We start from the raw sequence: 23,428 nt of genomic DNA on the forward strand, positions 1-23,428 counted from the left end.
AAACGAAGGTAATACAATCAGTCAGCCATTTGGAGAGAGTACGCTTCGTCACTGCCATGCCCTTTTTGTTGTCCGCAAAGGCTATAAAGAGCTGGTCTGCTTTCCTATGATCTTTCGTTCTATCTAGATACAATCTGAGTTGTCTATGAACATCCAACTTGTGTAACATACTCCAGCTTATTGGAATGATTTTTGAAAAATGTGGGAAGCTCAATGGATTGATTAATGTTGTTAACTGAACAAACCTTGGGGAGGAAAGAAGGGTTGGTGCGTAAAGATACCCTGTCCGGATGAAATATTAAATATGGCTGTTTAATGGAAAGAGCTTGAAGTTCCGACACTCGCCTGGCTGAGGTGATAGCTACCAGAAAGAGAGTTTTCCAGGACAAGAACTTTAAGGAACAGGAAGAAGCTGGTTCAAAAGGTGGTAACATTAGCTGGGATAAGAGGAGGTTTAGATTCCACAGAGCTGTAGGAAACCTGACTGGTGGTCTAAGATGAAAGGATCCTTTCAAAAAGGCTTTACAAAGCCTATGAGCCATAATAGGTGCTCCATTCTCTTCTACATGAAAGTTGGAAATAGCAGCCAACTGAACCCTTAAGGTGGCAGTAGAGGCTCCTTGGTGAAACAGCATGGATAGGAACTCTAAAACTTTGCTTAGTGGAGCTATTAAGGGATCTAAATGCTGTGCAGTCACCCAGTATACAAAACGTTTCCACTTACTAGTGTAAATTTTTGTAGTGGAAGCCTTATGAGAGGCTACTAGAATGTCTTGAATCGCTGGAGAGAGAAGATCAGACCTGGCTAAGAAGGGAAGCGGAGCAGCCAAGCTGCTAATCTGAGGGACAGGAGCGATGGGTGGGGAGCTCCTGACGAATGAGTCAGTAGGTCTGGCACCGGGTCCAGAATCCAGGGCTCCCGTATTTGGTGTGCTTGAAGAAAGGGAAACCAAATCTGATGAGGCCAGAATGGGGCAATGAGAATTACAGTCCTTTCTAGATCCTTGGCTTTCTGGAGAAATCTCGGTATCAGAGGTATAGGGGGAAAAGTGTACAGGAGATCCGGGGGCCAATCGTGAATCACAGCGTCCCTGGGGACATCCCCTGGAGGGGGTAACAGGGCAAAGTAGCTTCTGCATTTGGCCTTCATTGGAGACGTAAACAGATCGCAGCAAGGCTGGCCCCAACTGTGGAATATAATTTCCGCTGTTGTCTGGTTGAGGGACCACTCGTGAGGTAACAGGATGGCTCTGCTCAACCTGTCCGCTATAACGTTGGATAACCCCGGGATGTGCGTTGCTATCAGAAAGCGACCCGTGGACTCTGCCCATTGCCAAATTCTCATGGCCTCTCTGCACAACTGGTAAGACTTGGTTCTTCCTTGTTTGTTTATGTACCAAACTACAGACATGTTGTCCGTTTGAACTACAATAGTCCCTAGAGGTAGAAGGGAGGAGAAGTGTTGCAACACTAGAAACACTGCCCTCATCTCCAGGACATTGATGTGCAGGTTGTAGTCTAGATTGGTCCATTCGCCTTGGACTGTCTGTCCCTGAAAGATGCCCCCCCCACCCTATCAGGGAAGTGTCCGTGGTCACTGTGGCTGTTGGTGTGGGTAACACAAACGGTCGGCCGCCGATGAGATTGCGATTCTGTAACCACCAAGACAGGTGTGCTTTGCAGGTGTTTGTAAAGTGAATTTCGTGTGTCAGCGGTAACTGTTGGAATGACCATTGTGCGAACAGCAGCCATTGGAGAACTCTCATGTGTAGTCTTCCCATGGGAACTGCAATGAGGGAAGTTGACATGAGTCCCAAGACTTTCAGAACTAGTTTGGCTGGGGATTTCTTGGACAACAGAAGGAGAGATATGTGTTTTTGTAGGGAAGCTATTCTTGCGGAGGGGAGTCTTAGAAGCAAGGAATGGGTATCCAAATCTGCCCCTATAAATGAAATATGCTGTGATGGCTGTAAGGCAGATTTTTCAAAATTTATCGAAATCCCTAGGTGAACACAAAGGCCGAGTGTGTAGTCCCTGGCCTGCATCAGTCAACGCCCGGTGGTGGCAGTAAGGAGCCAGTCGTCCAGATATGGAAACACCCGGAATCCTAGGCGTCTCAAGTGAGACGCTACCACTGCCATGCATTTGGTGAAAACTCTGGGGGCTGAGGTTAGACCAAAGGGCAGGTCCGAAACTAAAAGTGGCTGGCTCCCAGCCGGAAGCGCAGGTGATCTCTGGACACTCTGGCCATTTTGATGTGGTAGTATGCGTCCTTGAGATCTATTGAGCACATCCAGTCGTCCTTCTGTAAGAACGGAAGGATCGATTGAAGCGTGACCATCCGGAACTTTTCTTTCTTCACATAGGTATTGAGATTGCTTAGGTCCAGAATTGGCCTCCAGTCCCCTGTCTTTTTTGGAACTAAAAAGAACCTTGAGTAAGTTCTGGATCCTCTTTGGTCCACCGGGACTGGTTGGATGACCCTTTTTTCTAGCAGCTTTGAAATTTCTATAGCTGCAGGTTCTCGCAGATGGGTGGTACATCTGGGAATCTTTTCTGTGGTAACGGGGGAAGTAGAAATGGAATTTTGTAACCTCTGGTAATAATGCTTTTTACCCAATTGTCTGAAGTAAGACTTTGCCAGGCCTGAGGGTATAAAGCTAAGTGACCCCCGACTGCCTCCAGAGCAGGACAGTCGGGCCTCCTCTCAGGAGTGCTGGAAAGGCTTCCCAGGGATAGTATCCCTGTCGCCTTGGTTCTGCGGACCCCCTCTGCCGCCAGGGTGACGTCTTCCACTTCTGCCCCCCCCCTCTGCCTCTGGAGGGGGCATCACCCTGTGTGCTTGGGAAAGAACCCTGGGGTTTACGAAACCACATTTTCCCACCTCGTTGCCCTTTGGGGTACGGTCTGGATGGGGTGGAAAAATGGACTCCGACAGCAGACAGAGTCTTTCCCTCTTGCTCACACCGGGTCAGGGTCTCCTTTACTTTGGGGCCAAAGAGAGTGGCACCATCAAAGGGGGCGTTAGTAAAGGAAGACATGAAGGCTTCCGCAAAGGAGCATAGGCGCATCCAGGATTATCTACGAAGAGCAATCGCTGAAGCCGCTGCCGTACTCGATCCTTCGGCTGCATACGAGATGAGCCTCATGGACGAATTTACAATAGATGTAAGGGTATTGAGCTGTGCTGTAACCTTATCCGCGACAGCAGCATCTGTAGTACCCTGGAGGGTATCTCCCAACTCTTTGACTAGATCCCTGTGTAAGCGTGTGAAATGTGTCAAATAGTTCAGCGATCGCATGAAAAAAGTCGCTGAACTGAAAATGCGCTTCTCCATATCTGTCCATGGTCCTAGAATCTCTGTTAGGAGGATGGACAGACGAGGAAGATTCGGACATCTCCTTTTTCGTGGCAGCTGCCACCACCATAGCGTCCACTGGAACTCCCTTTGTGAGGTATGCCTTATCCTGAGGGGCCGTAATATATTTATTAGGCTTTCTGGGAACTGGCTCCACTGTGTCAGGTTTCTCCCACGCCCTTCGAGCAATTAATTCCATTAACTCGTCGAAGGGCGGAGTGACCCAGGAGGAAGAAGGGTGAGCACCGAATGCCTTCAGCAAAACTGACTCATCCTCAGAAGGGGGTAGGGCTTGCCAATCACCTCTCTGTTTTAAGATCTCCAGGATGTCCGAGAAGGAGACATCCTCCGAGGGTGATTTTGGGGACCCCTCTGACTCATCCAAGTCAGTATCCGATGTTAAGGATTCTTGTGGAGAATCTAAGTGCCTCCTCTTGCACAGTCTTTTCCTCGGGACGTCATCGGGGGGGGCATCCGATGAAGCCTCCGAGGAAGAGGGGGCTCCCTCTGGGAGCGGCTGAGACACTGGTGCTCGATGCTTTTGTGTAGCCATAGGTGCAGAAGAGGACAACAGGCCTTTATGGGAAGGAGACGTTGCTTCTGCTGAAGTAGTTGTCTGGGAAGACAATACCTTCCTCATAAGGTCGAAGGCCCCCGGACCCCGAGCCGAGGAATCCCCCGGTTCCGAAGAACGCTGAGGTATCTCCGACGCGGAAGCCAAGGGCACCGACCCTGAAGACGGAGCCGAGGTGATCCGTGCCGAGGCGCCGAGAGGGAGAGTCAGCACCAAAACATCGGTTCGGCTCTCGGTCCCGGACCCAAGGATAGATTGTCAGCTCCGCGAGTCCGGTAGTGGTTCCGACGGAGTCCAGGTCAACGGTGTCGACCGAGAAAGAGACGGTTCCGGCACCAAGGGCTCCACTATCAGCAGATCAGCGTCTCCCGGCTCCGAGTGAGTAGGCCTCGGAAGAGGACCAGATGGAGACAAGGGAAGGCCTTCGAGTCTCGACACCAACTGAGAGGAGACTGCAATGAGTTTGGACAGGGCCGTGTTCTCCATCAGCTTCTGCACCACACGATCTACGTTGGTGTCGGAGAGGGGCCTGGAAGACCGTGTCGAAGGAATCGAGGACGGTGCCGACCTCAAAAGAGCAGGAGGTGGCAGTTCCGTCACCGGTTCCAAGACCCGAGGCTCGGTGACAGACAATAGCTCGACACTCGGCCCCGAAGTCTGTGGAACCGGTGAACGAACTTTAAAAGAAGAACTTGGAGCCGATGACGTGGGCTCCGAAGTCTTTGACTCCTTCGAAGATTTAGAAGTCTGGTCTGACTTATCTAAAGCCTCTTGGAAAGCAGGCTTCAGAAGACCTCTGTCCATAAGCTTCCTGCGCCTATCTGTCATGACCCTTCCACTAAAGGAATGACATATTGAACAGTCCTCCTGAAGGTGGAGAGGGCCAAGACAGTAGACACAGGAGCTATGGTTGTCGGTGACAGACATCTTCTGTCCGCACTGACATCTTTTAAAACCTGACTTAACCTTCTCTGACATAATAAGAATTGAAAGTCAAGAACAATGTCAAAAAGTAAAGTGTCACAGCAATAATGATATCAAGTATATCAAGTAGTCAAATCCGGGTTTTAGTAGGTGGGGTAGGCCCTAGGTAACCTAAACTAAATATAAATGTATTAAAACACTATATATATAGTTAAAGGGGAAACCAGACCATACACACACACACACACACACACACACACACACACACACACACACACACACACACACACACACACTATATAAGTCTACAATCCTAGAAATTTTTAAAGAAAATTTTCTTTGAAAAGTTAGCTTATCTGTTCCAGTTGGCTCAGAGCTCTTCAGAACGATGTGATCGGTTGCAGCGGCAAACTAGATCTGAGGTAAAGACAGAGGGAATAGTGGGAGGTAGGTTGGTCTCGAGCTTCTTCTGGATGCAGAGCTTTGCTAAGCAGCCGACTCGGAGCCGAGGATCGGCTCCGACACCCATGTGTAAGAACAAACGGCGAGATTGAACACTCTCACATCTGATACTATAAAACAGAAGAAAATTTAACAAAGACTAAAAAAAAAAAAAAAAAAAAAAACAAGGAAGAAAAAAAATTAGTTAAAATATGCTGATCAATAAACTCATGAAATAAGAGGACTTGTTGCCTAAAAGGACCAGTGTTGAGAATTAACCTCTAATTTAGAGGGTTCAAAGTTGAGAAAAAGTGGGTAAAGTCTCACATGACTGTGCATTGAGAGGGAATAAAATCCACTCAATCTCAAAGCCATAGATGACAATCTGGAAAGGAGTTTGAACAGGAGGAAAATCAGATATATCTAATGTTATGGTAAGTGCATGACTTTCACATCCAATTTTGTCTATTTTCTTTTGGTTCAAACATGTGGGACAGAATCCCAAGATGTTAAACTGGGTGGTATCAAGGAAGAGCATTCCTCAGTATGGTGGAACCAAATGAGGAACATGATCTAGACTGAGTGTCCAACTTATAGTTGGACACAAAGGTGGGTACTGTAGCCCAGGTGGCTGTAGCAAACAAATGTCACCAGCAGATAAAACTCTGCTAAACGCTGCAGAGGTGGAAACTGTTCTAGCTGAAATGGTAGGTTTACCGTATAAGGGTAAATTTTTCTTATACACACTAAAGTAATGCTATCAGAAAACCATCTGGATAAATTAACCTTAGTAACTGCCTTCACCAACTTTGGTTTAGAAAAAGAAATGAGCAATTTATAATCCTTTCTAAATTCTTTTGTCCTGTGTATATAGAATCTGAGCTGCATGTGAACATCTAACATATGCAGCAAGTATTCTCCTTTGTTTGAATACCATGGGAAAAAAACACAGGCAAATGTACTGATTGATTTAAATTAAGTTGATGCATTTGTTGTAAGGGAATCTATCTTTCTGGAATACAAGATATTGAGGCTTAGAAGACAGGACATGTAGCTCAGATTCATCTGGCTGACATCATTGCCGATAAGAAAATTATTTTCCAAGTAACAAATTTTAGGTCTGCAATGGTAGTAATTTCAAATGGAGCCAGAGTTGGAGCTTGTAGCATAATGATGCTGGGTCTCTAATGGGAGGTCTCAGTACAAAAGCACCTTTCACAAAGGCTTTTGAAATTTTTACAGAAGCTATTGGAATGTCTTTACATCCAATATGAAAATGTGAAATTGCAGCCAACTGTACCTTGATAGTGGCAAAGCAGGAACATTTATTAAAAAGATCAGATAAAAAAAATATTATGGATGGAATAGATGCTGAAAACAGGTCAGGATCTTTGGAGAAGGTCCAAAAGAAAATCTCTTCCATTTACTTTGATAACTTTTTCTAGTGGACAGCTTCTGTGAAGCAGAAATAATACGGACTACTGCTGGGGAAGCCTGGTATCTCTGGCTATGCTCAAAATTGGAGGAACCATGTAGTTAACTTTATGGACTTCTGGTCTGGAGGAGGCAGTCCAGACTGGTAAGTCAGTAGGTTTGGACAGAGGCTATAGGTAGAGAAACCATGTCTGTCAGGGCCAAGAAGGGGCAATGAGGATCACACTGGTCTTGCTCTCTCTTGCTTTCTGTATGAATTTGTTCATCAGGGGCAAAGGGGGAAAGCATACAGGACCACAATATCCCTCGGTGACTGTCCCTGTAGAGGGAATTAGGACAAAATACTGCTGCATTTGTTGTTTAGATAGGATGCAAAAGTCATAGCAAGGTTGGCTTCAGTGTCTGAAAATTACATGCATCACTGCAGGATTGAGAGACCATCCGTGGGGCATAAGAACCATTCTACTCAATTTGTCCACAAGTACACTGGATAACCCTGGGATGTGTGCTGCTGCCAGAAAGAGCTGTAAGACATTGCCCATTGCCATACTCTCATGGCCACTCAACATAAAGAATAAGAATGGATTTCTCCTTTCTTTTTGATGTACCATACTTGCATTTAAATCAGACTCTTGGGAAGGAGGTCCTGAAACACCTGCAATGCTAGCAGGTGTGCTCTCAGCTTCAAGACATTGATGTGAAGATTGGCCAATAGTGATCATGTACCCTGGACCATTCTCCCCTCAAAATGTTATCCCCATCTTGGAAGGGACATATCCATGGTCACTGCTGCAATCAGCGATTCTGCCTGGAATGGGTGACCCTGGGTCATCTTTGTGGATGTTATTCAACAAGCAATGGGTTGTGTGCAAATCTGCGTAATTCAGATTTTCAACTGTAAAGGTAAATAGATTAGCAGTACAGTGGACTGAAAGCCCACTGCAATACGCTTATGTAGTAATCTGGCTAAAGGGACCACTAGTATTGTGGATGCTATGAGACTCAACACGCAGAACTAACCTCGCATGGGAGATGCAGAATATGAAAAGGTGCGAGACGAAGTGACAGAACTCTGGACTGGTGAAGGCTGGCTATTTGTATTTTCGAGTGTAGGTGGCATCATATGAACATTATACACTGTGTGGATTTAGTAAACATTTGGCAGAAGTCCAGAAATAAATGGAGTACCTGGTCCAGGTGGCATAAAGTACAGTTGTGTACACTTACCATAAATGTAGATGTTTGAGTGTATTCAATGTTGCAGTCATTACATTTGGGTAATCTGCTGGCAGGTTGCCCTCAGTCGGCCTGATTAACAAAGTCTTAGGTCCTGCATTGGTTGCTGTCCCTTCTTCCATGATGTCAGGGGTATAAAACATGCAGCCGACACCATTACATCAGTTTTTCTTGCCAAATGGGGAGCAAAATATATATAAATAATTTAAAACACAAAAATATTTACCTCCAAACAAAAGCAAATACACCAAAAAAGCTTTTAAGTGTAGTAAAATAAAGGAGAGGCATAGTAAGAGAAAAAACAGGGGGCTGGAGGGAGGGTAACCAGGACTGCAACAGTGAATACACTCGAACATCTACATTTATGTTAAGTGTATACAACTGTACTATGTTCTTCATGTTTCACTGTTGCAGTCATTACATTTGGATAGATTCCCAAAGCTAAGGTTGGGAGGATGGATTTATGCAGCATTAGGACTGGCTAGAAGGCCCTGCAAAACAGCAGTGGCAAAGCCAACTCTGGATTTAGAGAAAATTGGTAAATGATAGTGCTTGGTGAAAGTATGGACTGAACTCCAGGTAGCAGCTTCTAGAATATCCCTAGTAGGAACACCTCTGAGAAGGCTGTAGAAGTAGATGCAGCCCTGGTGGAATGGGACCTGATTCCCTGGGGGATAGGTTTTCCAAGGTGCTTATAGCAGAAATGAACACAATGGCTTATCCATTTGGAAATGATTTGCTTTGAAATGGCCTTTCCCTCTGCCCCTGCAGCAAATGCTACCAGCAGTTGTTCAGATTTTCTTCTAGATTTAGTCCTGTCCAAGTAAAATCTAAGTTGTCTGTGTACATCCAATGAATGCAGAATCTGCTCCCCTTTGTTCTGTGGATTGGGAAAGAAAGTTGGCAAATGAATGGATTGATTAAGAGACACACTGGATTCCACCTTGGGCATGAAGGATGGGTTGGGTCCTGAGTGACACCCTATATCCCCATGAAAGATGATGAAAGGCTCCACTGCCATAAGGGCCTGTAATTCAGAAATCCTTCTAGCCAAAGTGATTGCTAAAAGGAAGGCTGTTTTCCAGGAAAGAAATTTTAGGTTTGCAGTAGCAGCTGGCTCGAAAGGTAGAGTGAGTTTCTCCAATACAAAGTTAAGGTCCCAGGCAGGCTCTCCTGGGTGTGGCCCCTCCGAGATACTGTTTGAGTAGAGGATGAGAGAAGAGGGGGGTTCTGTGTTGTAGTGAGCTGAAATGGCTGAGGGATGGATTTTTATGGAAGAAAAAGATAGGCCCTTGTGAAGCATCTCAGTTAAGTATTGCAAAATCGGAGGTAAATTGGGCACTGCTGTCCTCATTCCTTGAGATGGATTCCAGGCACAGAATCTTTTCCATTTGTCAGCATAAGATTTTCTAGTACTAGATCTTCTTGCCTCCAAAATGACATCCATCACAGGTTTGCTGAGGGATGCTAAAGGGGGATTTAAGTGATTAGCCAAGCTGCAAGATTCAATGTTTGGAGCATAGGGTGCAGAATTTGGTTGTTCTGCTGAGACAGTAAGGAAGGTGTTAGAGGCAGGTGCCATGGAGAGGTTTGTGACAGACTGCGTAGTAGTGGATACCAGTGTTGGCGAGGCCAGTCTGGAGCAAGCAAAATCATTTTTGGTTTGTCCTTTTTGACTTTTAGTAGAAGTTTGTGGAGAGCAAAGGCAAAGGGGGAAAGGCATAGACTGATAGGTTTTCCCAGCTGAAGGACAGAGCGTCCACTTTCCAGGCTTTTTTGTGAGGAGTTCTTGTGCAAAATTTGTCCAACTGGTAGTTCTGGGGTGAGGCAAAGAGATCCATGTCTGGGCTCCCCCATTTGCATGTCAACATGCTGAAAATCCGTGGTTACAGTTTCCATTCATGTGGGTCCATGAGATTTCTGCTTGGTTCGTCTGCCAAAATATTCTTTCCTGGCAGGAACTGAGCTTGTAGTTGTACTTGATAGCTCAAGGCCATGTTCCACAATGCCATGGCTTGTCTACAGAGGGGGTAAGAATGTGTGCCCCCCTGCTTGTTTATGTACCACATAACTGAGGTGCTGTACGTCTTTACCACTAGTTGCCCTGGATGAAGGTAGTCCTTGAAGGCTGTCCATGCATTCTGTACAGCTAGCATTTCTTTTGATATGAAGGTGCATTTGATTTGGGCTCCATTTGCCCTGAATGCACTTCCCTGCCAGATGTGCCCCCCATGCATAGTCTGATGCATCTGTAGTTAGGGTTTGGGTGGCAGGGGTTGGTGTGAATGGCAGTTCCTTGTTTTGGTGGCAGGCCTCTGCCCACCATAGGAACTCTAGTTGCAGGCAAGGTATGATAGGAATCATTGTTTCCAAGCTGTGACAATGTTGACTATAAACTTTTTAAGTACCACTGAAGTTTCCTTATATGCAGTCTTGCATATGGAATTAGAAGAATGCAGGAGGCCATGAACCCCAAGGCTTGCAGTATTTGTCTTACAGATACCTGGGTTTTTGTGGCCACCTGTTTGAAGTAAATCACCAACTGAATTTGCTTTTCTGGCGTAAGGTCATCTGGGCAGTTGTATTCAAGCTTGCACCCAGGAATGTAATTTTTTGAGGGGGTACTAGTTGCGATTTATTTTCGTTTATGGTGTACTCTAGACAAGTTAGAGCCCTTTTTACAAACGCCAGATGTTTTAGAAGAATGGCCTTGTCTACTGCCCGAGTTGGACAATTGTCCAGGTATGGATATATTTGAATATTTCTTGCCTGCAAAATGCAATTACTGGAGCCAAGCACTTTGTAAAGACCCTGGGCGCAGTAGATAAGCTGGCAGTGCAGAGAACTGATAATGCAAGTAGCCTGCTTTGAAGCGGAGGTATCTTCTGCAAGATTCCCCCGATTGGGATATGCAGGTAAACCTCTTTTAGATCTAGAGTTGCCAACCAGGCATCTTTGCCTAGCACAGGAAGTAACTGGTGAAGAGTCAGCATCTTGAATTTTGGAATGTCCAAAAAGGTGTTTAGAGTAGACAGGTCCAGAATTGGATGCCATGATTTGTCTTTTCTGGGTACCAGGAAAAGTCTGGAATAGAAACTTTGTCCCTTTTCTTATTCTGGTACTAGTTGAATAGCCCCCATGTTTAAGAGGGGAAAGTACTTGTTTCTGAGCCTCTGCCCACTGATTTGGGGGCAGGTCTGGCCATCCGCTTGGAGTTGGCAACATGTGGAAATGTAATCTGTATCCCTGGGACACTATAGTTAAAACCCATTTGTCCTGGGTTATAAGTTGCCAGTTTTTTGCATGAAGTGCCAGTTTTCCCCCCAAAGGGGCGGCTAAAAGTTAAGTGCTTGGTAATTCTAAAGGAAAGTCATTAAGACTGCTTACCATAGGGAGGTGTCTTCTTGTTTCCAGATTTGGAAGAGGAGGCACCCCATTGCTTTGTTCTGAAAGTCCCTTGGGACTGAAACCTGGTGCTTTTGGAATGTCTGGGTTTGGCTTGAGTGGCACTGGAAGTAACTGGAAAGGACCAGTTCTTAGTAGGCCAGTGCCAGGTTGTACTTGTAAGTAATCGTTCACAGTTTGCATAGATTTAGCTTCATCTTCCATCTTTTTAAGAACTTCTTCAGCCTTCTTGCCAGACGGTCCTGCTGCAAAGGAGCATTCAACAATTTTGATTTAACATGATCAGGCAGAGATTGCTCCTTGAGCCAAGCATGCCTTCTAAGCACAGACCCAGTTACAGCAGCCCTGCAAGAGGCCTCCAAAGAATCAAAACCACAATGCAAATTATGCTTTCCACCTTGTTCAGCTGAATGCAATAAATCCTGTAAATCTTTATTTTCCACACAGTCAGAAATCAACATCATTTTCTGTTTAAGCAGTCCCATGATATGCTGCTGGTATTTTAGCATATGGAATTGACAGTTTAAAGCCCTGATTGCCAAGGTTGCAGAAGTATAAACCTTTTTACCCCACCTATTCAGCACCCTGGAATCTCTTTCAGAAGGGGTAGGATTTTTAGCAGTAGAAGCCTTAATGCCCTTGGGCCCCTGAGAAATGGTTTCAGGGTCCGGAACAGGATTTTTGAAAAAAAAAATTTGTGGAAGTCAGGAACCCTGTAGTATGTCTGGCTTACAAGGGGTCGGAGGCAGGGAATCAGGGGCCATACTGGATTCTGAAAACACAACCAACAATGTCTAGTACGGGAGGTATAGCCAAAGGCCTATGCTGAGGAAGAAGAAAATCCCTAAGCCTCTTTTTGGATTCAGAAAAATCCTGACTTTCCCAGTGGAAGTATTCCCTTAAGGTATGCAAAGTTTCCCCAAAAGAAAAATCCTCAGGGGAGAAGCAGAAGGAATGGAATCCTCTACATTAGAGTCCTCATAAGTAGGTATGGACAAACCCTGTTCATTAGAAGAATCTGAAGAAACAGAGTCCTGTTTAGAAGATTCATAGTCAATTTCAGCCCTAGGCCTCCTAGAAGGGGGGGGTTGTTGACTACCCCTGATTAGAGTAATTAAATCTTCAGCCATTTTGATAATTTGTTTTTTTGGCATAGGGGCCTGCACATGTGGCCTGGGCATTGTTTTTTAGACATAGATTGAGGTTTTGGCCTTAATATTGAAGATGGTGTCTGTTTAATACACAAATCTGTAGGCCTGAATACACCCTCAGAAGCCGGTGCCTGCACAGCGGCTCTGGACCCATCCAAGGTAGAGACATCCACGGGTTCCATAATTGAAGAATCTCGCGGCATACCGGACTTCGAATGGGTCTCAGTAGAGGCCTGCGAATCAGAAGTAGCTGGTATCAGGGGCTGCGAAAGAGCGAACTGACGACTGGCTTAGAAGCGTCGTCGGCAGTTTTGGACCTCAACAGACTCTTTTTCTTTGCATTTTTTCAGTATTCCGGTAGTCGGATTGCTAACCGATGTCATTTCTGGATAATTAAACAGTGAACCAAAATATTTAGAAGCAAAAATGTACCGACGACAGATAGTGCGCTGATTAAATAAAGCACAAAACCGACAACAAGGTACGTCATTGGTCAGGGCCTAGGCAAGGAATACAGTACAAATGGAAATCCTTATGAGGTAATTTGCTTCCCACAAGTAATACAATTATTAACTTTTACTGACATCGGTAAGGAGCAAGAAAAAGTTTCCCCAACGGGGTACTTAGCTTTTTAGTTGAAGACTTCGGCTCTGAAACTCAAAACGAAAATTTCAGGAGTCGGCCGACCGGCACTTGCGAACTGCTTCTGCTTCAGGCACCACGCGTCAAGAAAGACTGATGTAATGGCATCGGCTGCATGTTTTATACCCCAGACGTCATGGAAGAAGGCACAGCAACCGACGCAGGACCCAAGACTTTGTTAATCAGGCTGATTGAGGGCAACCTGCCAGCAGATTACCCAAATGTAAAGACTGCAACAGTGAAACACGAAGAACATCAGCAAATGACCAGTGGTGGAAGCATGGAGGAGCCAATCGTTAAGGTACGGGAAAGCCTTGGCTCCTCAACAGGTGCAGGTGCTCTGCTATCACTGTCATGATCTTGGTGTACACCCTGGGGGCTGTGGGGAGACCAAATGGCAGTGCCCAGAATTGATACAGATTGGCTCCCAGCAGGAAGTGGAGAAACCTCTTTGCTATTTTGATGTGATAGTAGGCATCCTGGAGATCTATGGAGCACATTCAATCATTCTTCCTCAAACAGGTAAAATGGACTGTACTGTGACCATACAGAAACTCGGTTTCACAAACCAGTTTAGGTGACTGAGGTCTAAAATGGATCCAAGGTCCTCTGTTTTCTTTAGTACTATAAAGAACCTAGAACAGGCTCCAGATTCTACCTGGTCTTGGAGGACTGGTTGTATGACTCTTTTTTCAAGCAGCTTTAAAATTTCTATGGCTGCCAAATCTCACAGACTGGGTGGAACATTGGGACTTCTTTTCTGAGATTACATGGAAAACGGAACTGAATAGCTTCTGGATATTTTTAGCACCCAGGAGTCTGAAGTTATTTTGTGCCAGGCCAGAGGATGCAGAGATAGACATCCCTTGACTGCCTCCAAAGTGCAGCAGTCCGAGTGCTGAAAGGCCTTCTCGGAAAATGGACAATGAAACCTTGGTTGTGTGGTCTGCCTCTGCCACTAGGGAGTAGTCTATTAGAACTGCCTCCCCCTCTGCCACTGGGAGGCCTATCACCTTGAAAGTTGTGGAAAGTACTCTGTAACTGGCTGAACTACATCTTTTCCCCTCAATCTCTGGCTCCTAGAGAAAGTTCTTTGCTGGGTACAGAAGTGTGGTTGCACCACAAAGAAACTCTTACCATCTTGTTGGCTCCTGGTAAGTGTGTCTTTTACGTTAAGTCCAAACAAAGTAGAGCCATCATAAGGGGCATTTACAAAGGACAAATTAAAGCCTTCTGCAAAGTTACAAAGATGCATCCAGGCATGTTGGTACATGCTGATGCTGTTGCCCAATGCTCTAAACATACCATCAGCTGCATTAGAGAGTAAACACATGGCCACATTTGAGGAAGATTGCAGGATGGAAAGCCAAGAGTCTGTTTTCTGAACATTCACAGGAAATACCCCAGAGAAGGATTTCATGATCTCTTTGGTCAAGTTTCTGGAATCTTGTTAAATGAGCCAAATAGTTCAGCAATTTAAGGGCTAAAGTCGCTGATGCATAGTCCAGCTTCCCAAAACTGTCCATTGCCCTAGATTCTCTTTTAGGAAGATGAACAGAGGAACATTCTTCTGATGGCTCTTTCTTGCTGGCTGCTGCCACCACCATGGATTCTACTGGTGGACCTTTACTCCAGTGTTACTTAGGCGCAGCTAAGATGTGATCGGCATTATGGATGGGGTCCACCACATTAGGATCCTTTCCATACCCATTGAACCACAAGGTCAATAAGTGGATCACCAGAACGTCCCACACAGGGCAATCCTACTCCAGAAACAAAAGCTTCCAAGAATACCATGATGCCAAAGCAGAGGAAGAAGTAGTCCCTGTCTGTGCTGAAAGGAGCCCCTTTAAAACAAGTTTGTCCCTTCTGGTCTGAAGGGCTCTAGCAATGAACACGACACATGACTAACAGTCTGCATCAAGGTGTGCGGCACCTAAACAATAAACACATTTAGAGTGTGGATCCTGAGGTGGAAGTTTCTGCCCAAACTCAGAGCACTTCTTGAATGGGGAGGATTCTGACATGTTGATATCCTAAAAGAAAGGACGTTAAAGAGACCTCAGCTACACAAGTTAACTAGACTACACCAGTTTAATGCTAGAGTATAATCTTAAGTTCTAAACTACAGAAAAAATATCCATTGTCTTTAATGGACATACCTCATGGTCACATCCACTATGGGTGTATTTAAAAAATATAAGAGTGAGAGAAATATCTCACAGTAGGAAAGGAGTAGCAAAAAAGTTGAAGGATACAGCAAGCTGTTTGAGAGCTCTCTGGCATGCCCATATTGCTGGAACAGCAAAAGAGATCTCAGCATGTAAGATGGAGCATAAGGAATTATGGCTAGGGGAGGATTCACAGCTCTGGATTTGATGAAGGTTCAAAGTTAGTACCAAGGTCAGATCTCATAACCCATACATCTGAAACGATGAAAACAGACATTAGATTATGCATTAATCACACTGAACTGTTAACATAGATGCGAGTCAAAATAGTACTACATTAATTTTATGGAGCAATCTTGGAGACCAAGTAGTGTGTAGAATATGGTGAAATGCTAACCATACAGGAATGATAAATCTACGAGATTTGTTATGTTACATAATATAAAAACAAGCTTGTTTTCTCCTTTCATGAAGGCTGTGTATACTGAAGGGACATTTGACAAACTATATGAGCTTGTTTAGAAATTGCAAAACTTGGTGAAAAATCAGCTATACATGACTATTAATATAGGCCTGAAGTGAAATGGCATAGTCTTGAATAAACTATGGGGAAATATATAGACTGAATAAGGAAGAGACTATTGTGAAATATCAACCATATAGAAAGAACAGAACCAAAAGAAACTTAGTGTTACATAATATAAATGCAAGTTTTTTTTTTTTGCTGTTCTCATTTCATAAAGATTGTACATACTGAAAGGAAATTTGATTAGCACTATAGAGGTAAAGCAGAATATGAGAGCAACAAACAAGCCTGTTAAAATATAACCAATGGATCTTTTACATCATCTGTTCATAGACACAGCAAATGTTGGAAAGACTTATGATTAGGCAGTTATGAGGAACACAGTATAATGTAGTCATGTAAATTATCTGATAGTAAGGTGACAGAGCAGATTACTGAAGCTGAGTATACGAGCATAGTAATTCTGTTAAAGATTATATGAAATGAGAAAGCTGCTTAATCCTAGTGAACGTGCATTAACCATGTTCTGGCAAGTATAGGTTGAACTGGACAGCATAATGTTTGACATAAGATAGAATTTTCAGTAAGTTGCCTCAGCTGTGTCTGTAAAGGATGGGTGAAAGTTTTTTTTTTTAAACTTGCCTTTCACACCATGGCATGTGGTACATCCAGCTCAGGGGTCAGTCCTACTAACATCAGTTCAGGTATATCCTGATAACAGCTTTAATTCCTCTGCATAATTCAAATTTAATGTGCTTATATCCAATAAACCTCAATTTTATTTTAATCTTGGCAATGTCAAAGGGCTAACGTAAAAATATCCATAGTCGTTAATGAACATATCACATGGTCATATCCACTTAAGTCCATGGGTGTATTTAAATACTAGCCCTTCGGAGAGGTCATCAGAAACTATGCTAAAACTGTGTTTGTGCATCTCAAAAAAAAGCTTTTTATTAAGAAACACACCACATACAAGTAGGTCTCATAGAAGAGGGAAAATATATTGCAGTTCTTAAGCTATCAAGTGCTGCACTATATATTAATGGCATCTGAGGACCAGTGGGAAGATGACTAGTTAGTGTCAGGCATTTTTAGGGATTTGCCCAGGAATATTAAAGTTTAAATGAAAGACTGGCTGCACTGACTGAAATAGTTTGCTCGGTCCTGATGGGTACTTCATGTGTGTAGTGTTCGATTATGAACGAGGCAGACAGAGCAATGTACAAGGTTTATCATCAGTTGTGCTTGTGCTTTACTTAACCAGATAGGATGAGTATAATAGATGCAACTTTCTTTCAAGTATGAACATTTAGTATGTTACATTTCTGTTCCGGTCCACTATTTCATGCTACAACTATTATTTCCAAATATGCACAGTTCCTCTGCAGTATAATATGCAGTCTAGTAGAATTTTTTAAGTTGCCAGATCTGATTCTATCTTTTGCCTTACTGTTTCACTATAAACATTTTATTTTTCTATGCTACTTGTACCTGTTTTATGATCACTTTTAATGTTTAAGTACGCATATTGTATTTCCACTCCATTTTGCTGTTAATAAAATGTTAGTAATCAAACTCCTAATCATTCTATCCACATGTGCTTCTGTCAGACTCCTGGAAGAACAAAAAGAAGAGGCCACTGAAGTTCTAGAATGGTGGCTTCCTTCTAGGAAGGATGATGGAAGACAGGAAGGAACAGGATCGAGAGATGACGCATATCAGGTCCAAGGAAGTTTCTTCAGTTCTGAGTGTATCGGATCCGATGTAGATTGTTAGAAGCTGACAGATCTGAGGGATTAGCCTTTAGATCTGATAGTTTAGACACCTTGAGAACTGCTACAATAGTAGGATCTGAACTTGGAGAAGAGGACCCGGAAGGTTCCGACAGACTGTTTATAGACTCCTTTTTCTCTAATTTCTTGGAGGTTTGAGCTCCAGATATAGATTCAGGAAAGGTCACCAGAAGTAAGCTTTTTTTTAAAAAAAAAAAGGCCCATGGATTAAAGACTTTACATATGTCGCAAGACTCTTAAATGAGCTGGGGCCAAACAGTACACACGGGAATCACGTGCATCAGAAGCAGAGATTTTATAGCTACAATCTTTACATTTTTTTAAATCCTGAAGGTTTTTCAGACATTCTGTGAAAAAATACAGCACTAATAGTATAAAATAATTTTTTTTTTTTTTTTTCAAATGAGACAAAGAAAGGAAAGAGAAAAATTACCAACAATGATAACTGGAGAAGTTACCACAAAGGTTTTGGTTGACAGCAAGGAAGAAATAAAATTATCAACAACGGTATGCTAGATTATATCGATTAAGTGTAGGAAGGCTAAGGCAGGAGTATATAATATAGAATGTAATTAGAAAGCATAGATATAAATATTGTACTTAACAAGAGCAACACTAAAGCTAGAGAGTAAACAGCGATCACGTCCATATGCAAAGGCAACAAACAAGATCTAAGGTACAGTAGGGGACCAGAGCATTATGGGTTAGGGAGAAGATAGAGAGGTTCCAGTATCCATGAGCTGTAAAAGGCAGCAGAGTCAGATCTGATGGTCAGATCCAAACCCACTTGTTGAGGAATGAATGAAAAGAGAAAACATCAGAGCCTATGTCACTAGTAGACAGAGGCAGTCTGTAATGCTTGACAAGCCATGCCTAGGCCTACATACACTCAAAATAACCCCAGGGTATCAGAATTTGTCAGATACATTTGGGAAGCATGGCAAGGCTTAAAAGGGCCCCACAGGGCTGTAAGCCTAGTAATCACCCATGTACAATCTGACAGGATGCTGTGCCTAGTACTACACAACTACACAGACTGATAGAAACTGCACCCAAGTTGTTGTTTGTCTTTTGGCTTTTCCTGGTTAGGGGTCACCACAGCGGAACTCCGGTCCGCTAATGATTGGCAGTAGATTTTTTATGGTGCCGAGTTGCCAACTCAACGCCCAACCTTCAATGAAGGCACGCCCATTCACGCATGTCTTTCAGAATGCTACTCAACCGCAGGGAGGACATGCAGACTCCACACAAAAGGCACTCCCAAAATGTTCAAATTAAAGTAACCAAAAATATTGGCTGAATGCAGTAATACTGTCAAATTCCTACTGGCATACACCAATAATTCTACATACATTCATCCCAATGGAATGAGTACAGGTCTTACAAACTAAAAAAAAAAAAAAAAAAAAAAAAACTCCATTTGTTTACAGGATACTGGCAATGACACTACATTACTGCTACAGAAAGACAGACAACATGACAAATAAAATACCTTTGGTAATAAATGAGCCAGTTCTGCTGAGAGCAGAAGAGCCACTAGATGTTGAGTCGGATCGTAGAAGGGGTTCAGACTCATCAGCAAAAAATCCTTTTGTTTTGTCCAACGGAGAGCATTCTACCGCAAGTGTGGCAGGCCCAGGAGGGTTGGAGTTGGGGACTCCTGGACTGTGGTTTGCTGGAAGGGCCAATGTATCAACATTACACTGTTGAGAAAGGAAGAGTAATGCACATAAGTTCTTAATGATTATGCATAATGAAAAACTGCTACACATACAAGATTAGTAATTCTTCCAAATTACAATACAGATACCAAACAGAACAGTTTGTACAATATCAAATGTTATTTAACAAACATTTTCACTCTATTACAACATCCATCTAAACAGTCTAAGATTTCTGCATTAGCTGCAGCAAATCATCGGTGCAGAAAATAGGCAACTGACATGCTGACTCACTGAATGAATGTTTAAGATTAAGTCAGTAAGTAAATCAAAACTGTAAGCCAATTATGGTTAAATGTAAAAGAATCATCACTGAGCTGTAACATGAATATATATTTGCTGGTGGGTGTTCAATTCAGCAGCACTGCAAGTTGAATTCATAAGCTGTTCCTGCTTTTATTATGCAAAACTATCAACTTCAGTAGACTTCTGTTGCAGAATGGAAAAAAAAAATAAACCCACGAGCACGCACACACACTGCCAACACAATGCATCATGTATATATCCAAGACAAAGAGTATGTGCAAAACAAACCTCTATTTCAGAAAAATGTAAAACAAAAATGCATCAGGCAGTAAAGAATGGCTAACTATTTTTTTAAACTAAATGCAGCATCCTCCTAATTGGCAGTGACAAATGATAGGCCAACATTCTTCAGGAGAAAACTGTATTTTTTTCAAGCACACAAGAGACAAAGTATGCTGTGACTGTTACTCACTTCATTTAAAACAAAGACTTCCACAAAAGGTTAAAAATGTAAATCATGAATAAAATTACACTCTCCAGGAATACATTTTTCAGTTTTCCTTCTTACTTCTCCAATGTTACCATACAGAGTGCAGAATGAACACTCCTACCCTACTGGGACTGCAAGCTGCTGTTTCAATGGCAGCTAGAGCTAGAAGCAGTCCAAGGATTCTTGACTAGTCAACTTGCTACTGAAAACTTACATCAACATCTTTGTAAGCAGTAAACTTAAAAATGCATCAATAGGACTAAGACATTCAGCCAAAAGCAATTCAGAAAAAAAAAACAAAAAAAAACAGTTCTATATACTGAAAAGCAAGACGGATGAAAAAATCTCGTATCCAAAAGAAGGTTGTGGAGAAGTTGATTATAACGGTGGATGCAAGGCACAGAAAGTCAAGTGTATGTGGTGCAACACATAGCGCACTTGCCTTTGGTGCAAAAGGCTATGGATTCTTTTCTCACACCAGGTAGACTGACTACTGACACTGTGGTGCAGCATAACAGAGGGTGTTGCTTTCCTGGAGTGTGTTGTCCATTGGATGAAATGCTAATCCAAGGACCCATGTGCTTGAGTTGGTGGTAGATCAGGTAGATGTAAAAGATCCTACGGCACCTATCAAAGAGTCGGTAAGTTCTCCAATGCTCTGGCCAAATTTCCCCTAGTAATATAAATACCACCTCGTGTCTCTCCTGAAAAAGAGGACACTAGCCTAGTGAGATTAACCCAGTCAATAAAAGGATAAAAAATAAATAAATACACAAGTCTCATGGGGACTGATTCATTACGGGACACATGTACACGCGCACACACCTGGCATATACATCTGCAAGTAACAGTATCACTTTTGTCACGTTTGGGATATAGAAGGAAAGCACATGGTGAAAACCCACACAGACATGGGGAGGATATACAGGCTCAGTACAGTGGGCATCTCAGCTGCGAAAACTGAAGAACCAAGCACTGAAAGGCAGTAATACCAACTTCTGTGCCATACACTTTGGGCAAAATCATTGACGTCATTTGCAAAAACTGAAGAAACAAGCACTGTAAGGCAGTAATACCAACCTCTGTGTCACACACACTTTGGCCAAAATTAATGACGTCATTAGCCAAACAATAAAAACATGCCAAATCACTCAACACATTAATTAATATAAAAAAACTTAACTTTCCTCACAATACTCCCTCACTTGTAACTTGATGTAAAATACCCCTGATTTTAAACTTATAGTCAAGATCATTCCCAAGTAAGATGTCAAATTTTTACTCTGTGGAAAGTTGTTTTACTGCAACAAAAGCATGAAATTACTTTACATGGTAGACATTCCCAGAGACAGTGGCACAGTTCATAAGAGTCAAGAGCTGACATCAAGGTACAGCTATAGCCTTGTAACATTACTGGGAACAATAATCAAAGAAATGCATTTGAGCAATCCCCACAGCTCAAAGTAGACATTTCCCAAAAACCAAGGAAAAAAGATGATGCAGATCAAAATGGGTAATGCGGATCATTAAGATGAGCAGCTTAGTATGTCTTTAATATGAGGGTCAGGCTGGCACATATGGAGGTGGCAAAAATCATGGGTTTCTGACTGTTTTTGCAAATGCAGACTGCATATTCATGACTGTATCCAGCAGCAGTCATATCCATTTCGCTTGGCATTTTAATCTACTGCAGGGGTAAGTAAACCCTGGCACTACTACTGAACAGTGGCACTTAACATATCATTCCACTATGGGCCAGTATAGCAGCTTTATCAGGGATACCACAGCCTTAAATTGTTTTGACTATTCTAACAAGATTTCCTGTAAACTTGAGTATGTTTTCATCATTAACTACAGCTCAATAAATAATTAAAAAAATGTGAATATTCAAGCATCCTGTGCATCTCCTCTGCAGTCTGTCTGCCTGGCACTGAAACTTTTTGCAAAGGTAGAAATCTTCACTCTTGTTAATTTACTCAAAAAGATCACCTGTTCCTGGCCTACTGCAATGTTTACAACAAACTATCCATTCCTCAGCAAGGATTTAAGCCTATGTTTGCCTCTTAATTTACTGTTATGGTAATTTGTTCTAACATGTTTAAAAATAAGTAAATACTATATTTGAACCTGAATTTCAAGACAAGCTACCATTAATGATTTGCACAAGCACTTCTTGCAGCTCATAAATAACTCACTGTGAGAAGATTCATCAGATCTCCTTGAAAGCTGGGAATGTTCATTGAGTTTGAAAGTGCTAGTTTGAAAAGGCAAAGATGGTACCTGACGAAAGGAGGCTGACATTGGAAAAGCTTGCTCTGTAAAGCCAGGTTTCGCAAAAATGGCTAACATTGGTCCTTCTGTTCTTCCAGCATTACTTGGGTCATTTTAGTACCTAACAAAGAGACAATGCACGAACCTTCACTAAAAAGGGTTTCAAGTAAGTGGAAATCAATGGGGCTAGTGACAGAAAACAGGCTACCAATGCTGCAGTTGCCAAAGTCATAGCCAAAACATTCTACAATGTCTGAAGATAGCACTTTGGTGCCCACATTTATCGTGTTTGAAGGTCAAGTGCTTATCAGTATTAGGGAAGCAGCTGAAAGAATGGTGTCAGAAAAGTAAACATTTTAAAAATGGTAATGGCATCAAAGAAACCAGTGCAGCAAAATGGCAAGAGAAAAGTAAAGCCATTGGAGGAAAGGCCAAAGGTGACTGCTGGTGCTCCATGACTACAGGGAGGAGTGGAACTTTCAGACATCAAAATGCTTTAATGCCACATGCTTTAATGCCACAGGCAATAAATCAATCTATGGGTTAGCAACACCTACAAAGGTAAAAGAGATGCAGGTTTTGAATACAATACCTTTCTCCTCCACAAGATTACCTTTACTTGTTAGCTGCCTTCATGACTACATTTAGTAACTATCAGACACTCTGATGCTTTCAGCTCACCCCTATAATTCATTTAACCTCCCTTTACAAGAAACACTGTCTGCATTAATGACATTCTCATAGGTATGTACTATGCCATCTGCCCTCATAGGCCATTTTAAGCCTAGCTAATTTCCCTTTTTATATTTGAATTAACCTATATAATTTTGTTAAAAGATTGGCCGTACCCATCCCATGGTTGATAACTATTATCCCCAGTGATAACTGGGATCAAATGATAATAACAGACACATTAAAATGCTTAAAAATTGCAGCATTTGCTATTAGTTCTTTCTTAGCTATCCTCATCAACAACTCTATAAAAAGAGGGTAATGTCCTACCATACTGGGAGAAAGTAAACATTGTACCATCTTCATATG

At 42.7% G+C, this 23,428-nt stretch overlaps 1 protein-coding gene across 1 annotated transcript in view; it reads right to left on the reverse strand.

Moving 5' to 3' along the window:
• TNFRSF21 (TNF receptor superfamily member 21) overlaps positions 1–23,428 on the reverse strand; it is a 399,350-nt gene that overhangs the window by 63,146 nt on the left and 312,776 nt on the right. Inside the window, exon 5 of the mRNA XM_044062736.1 lies at positions 19,152–19,362. Within this exon, the coding sequence (XP_043918671.1) occupies positions 19,152–19,362 (211 nt within the window). The remainder of the gene's footprint in view (positions 1–19,151; positions 19,363–23,428) is intronic.

The sequence above is a fragment of the Protopterus annectens genome, chromosome 2.part1 (genome assembly GCF_019279795.1).
Source record: "Protopterus annectens isolate FY-2018-M chromosome 2.part1, PAN1.0, whole genome shotgun sequence".
Classification (NCBI taxonomy): domain Eukaryota; kingdom Metazoa; phylum Chordata; order Ceratodontiformes; family Protopteridae; genus Protopterus; species Protopterus annectens.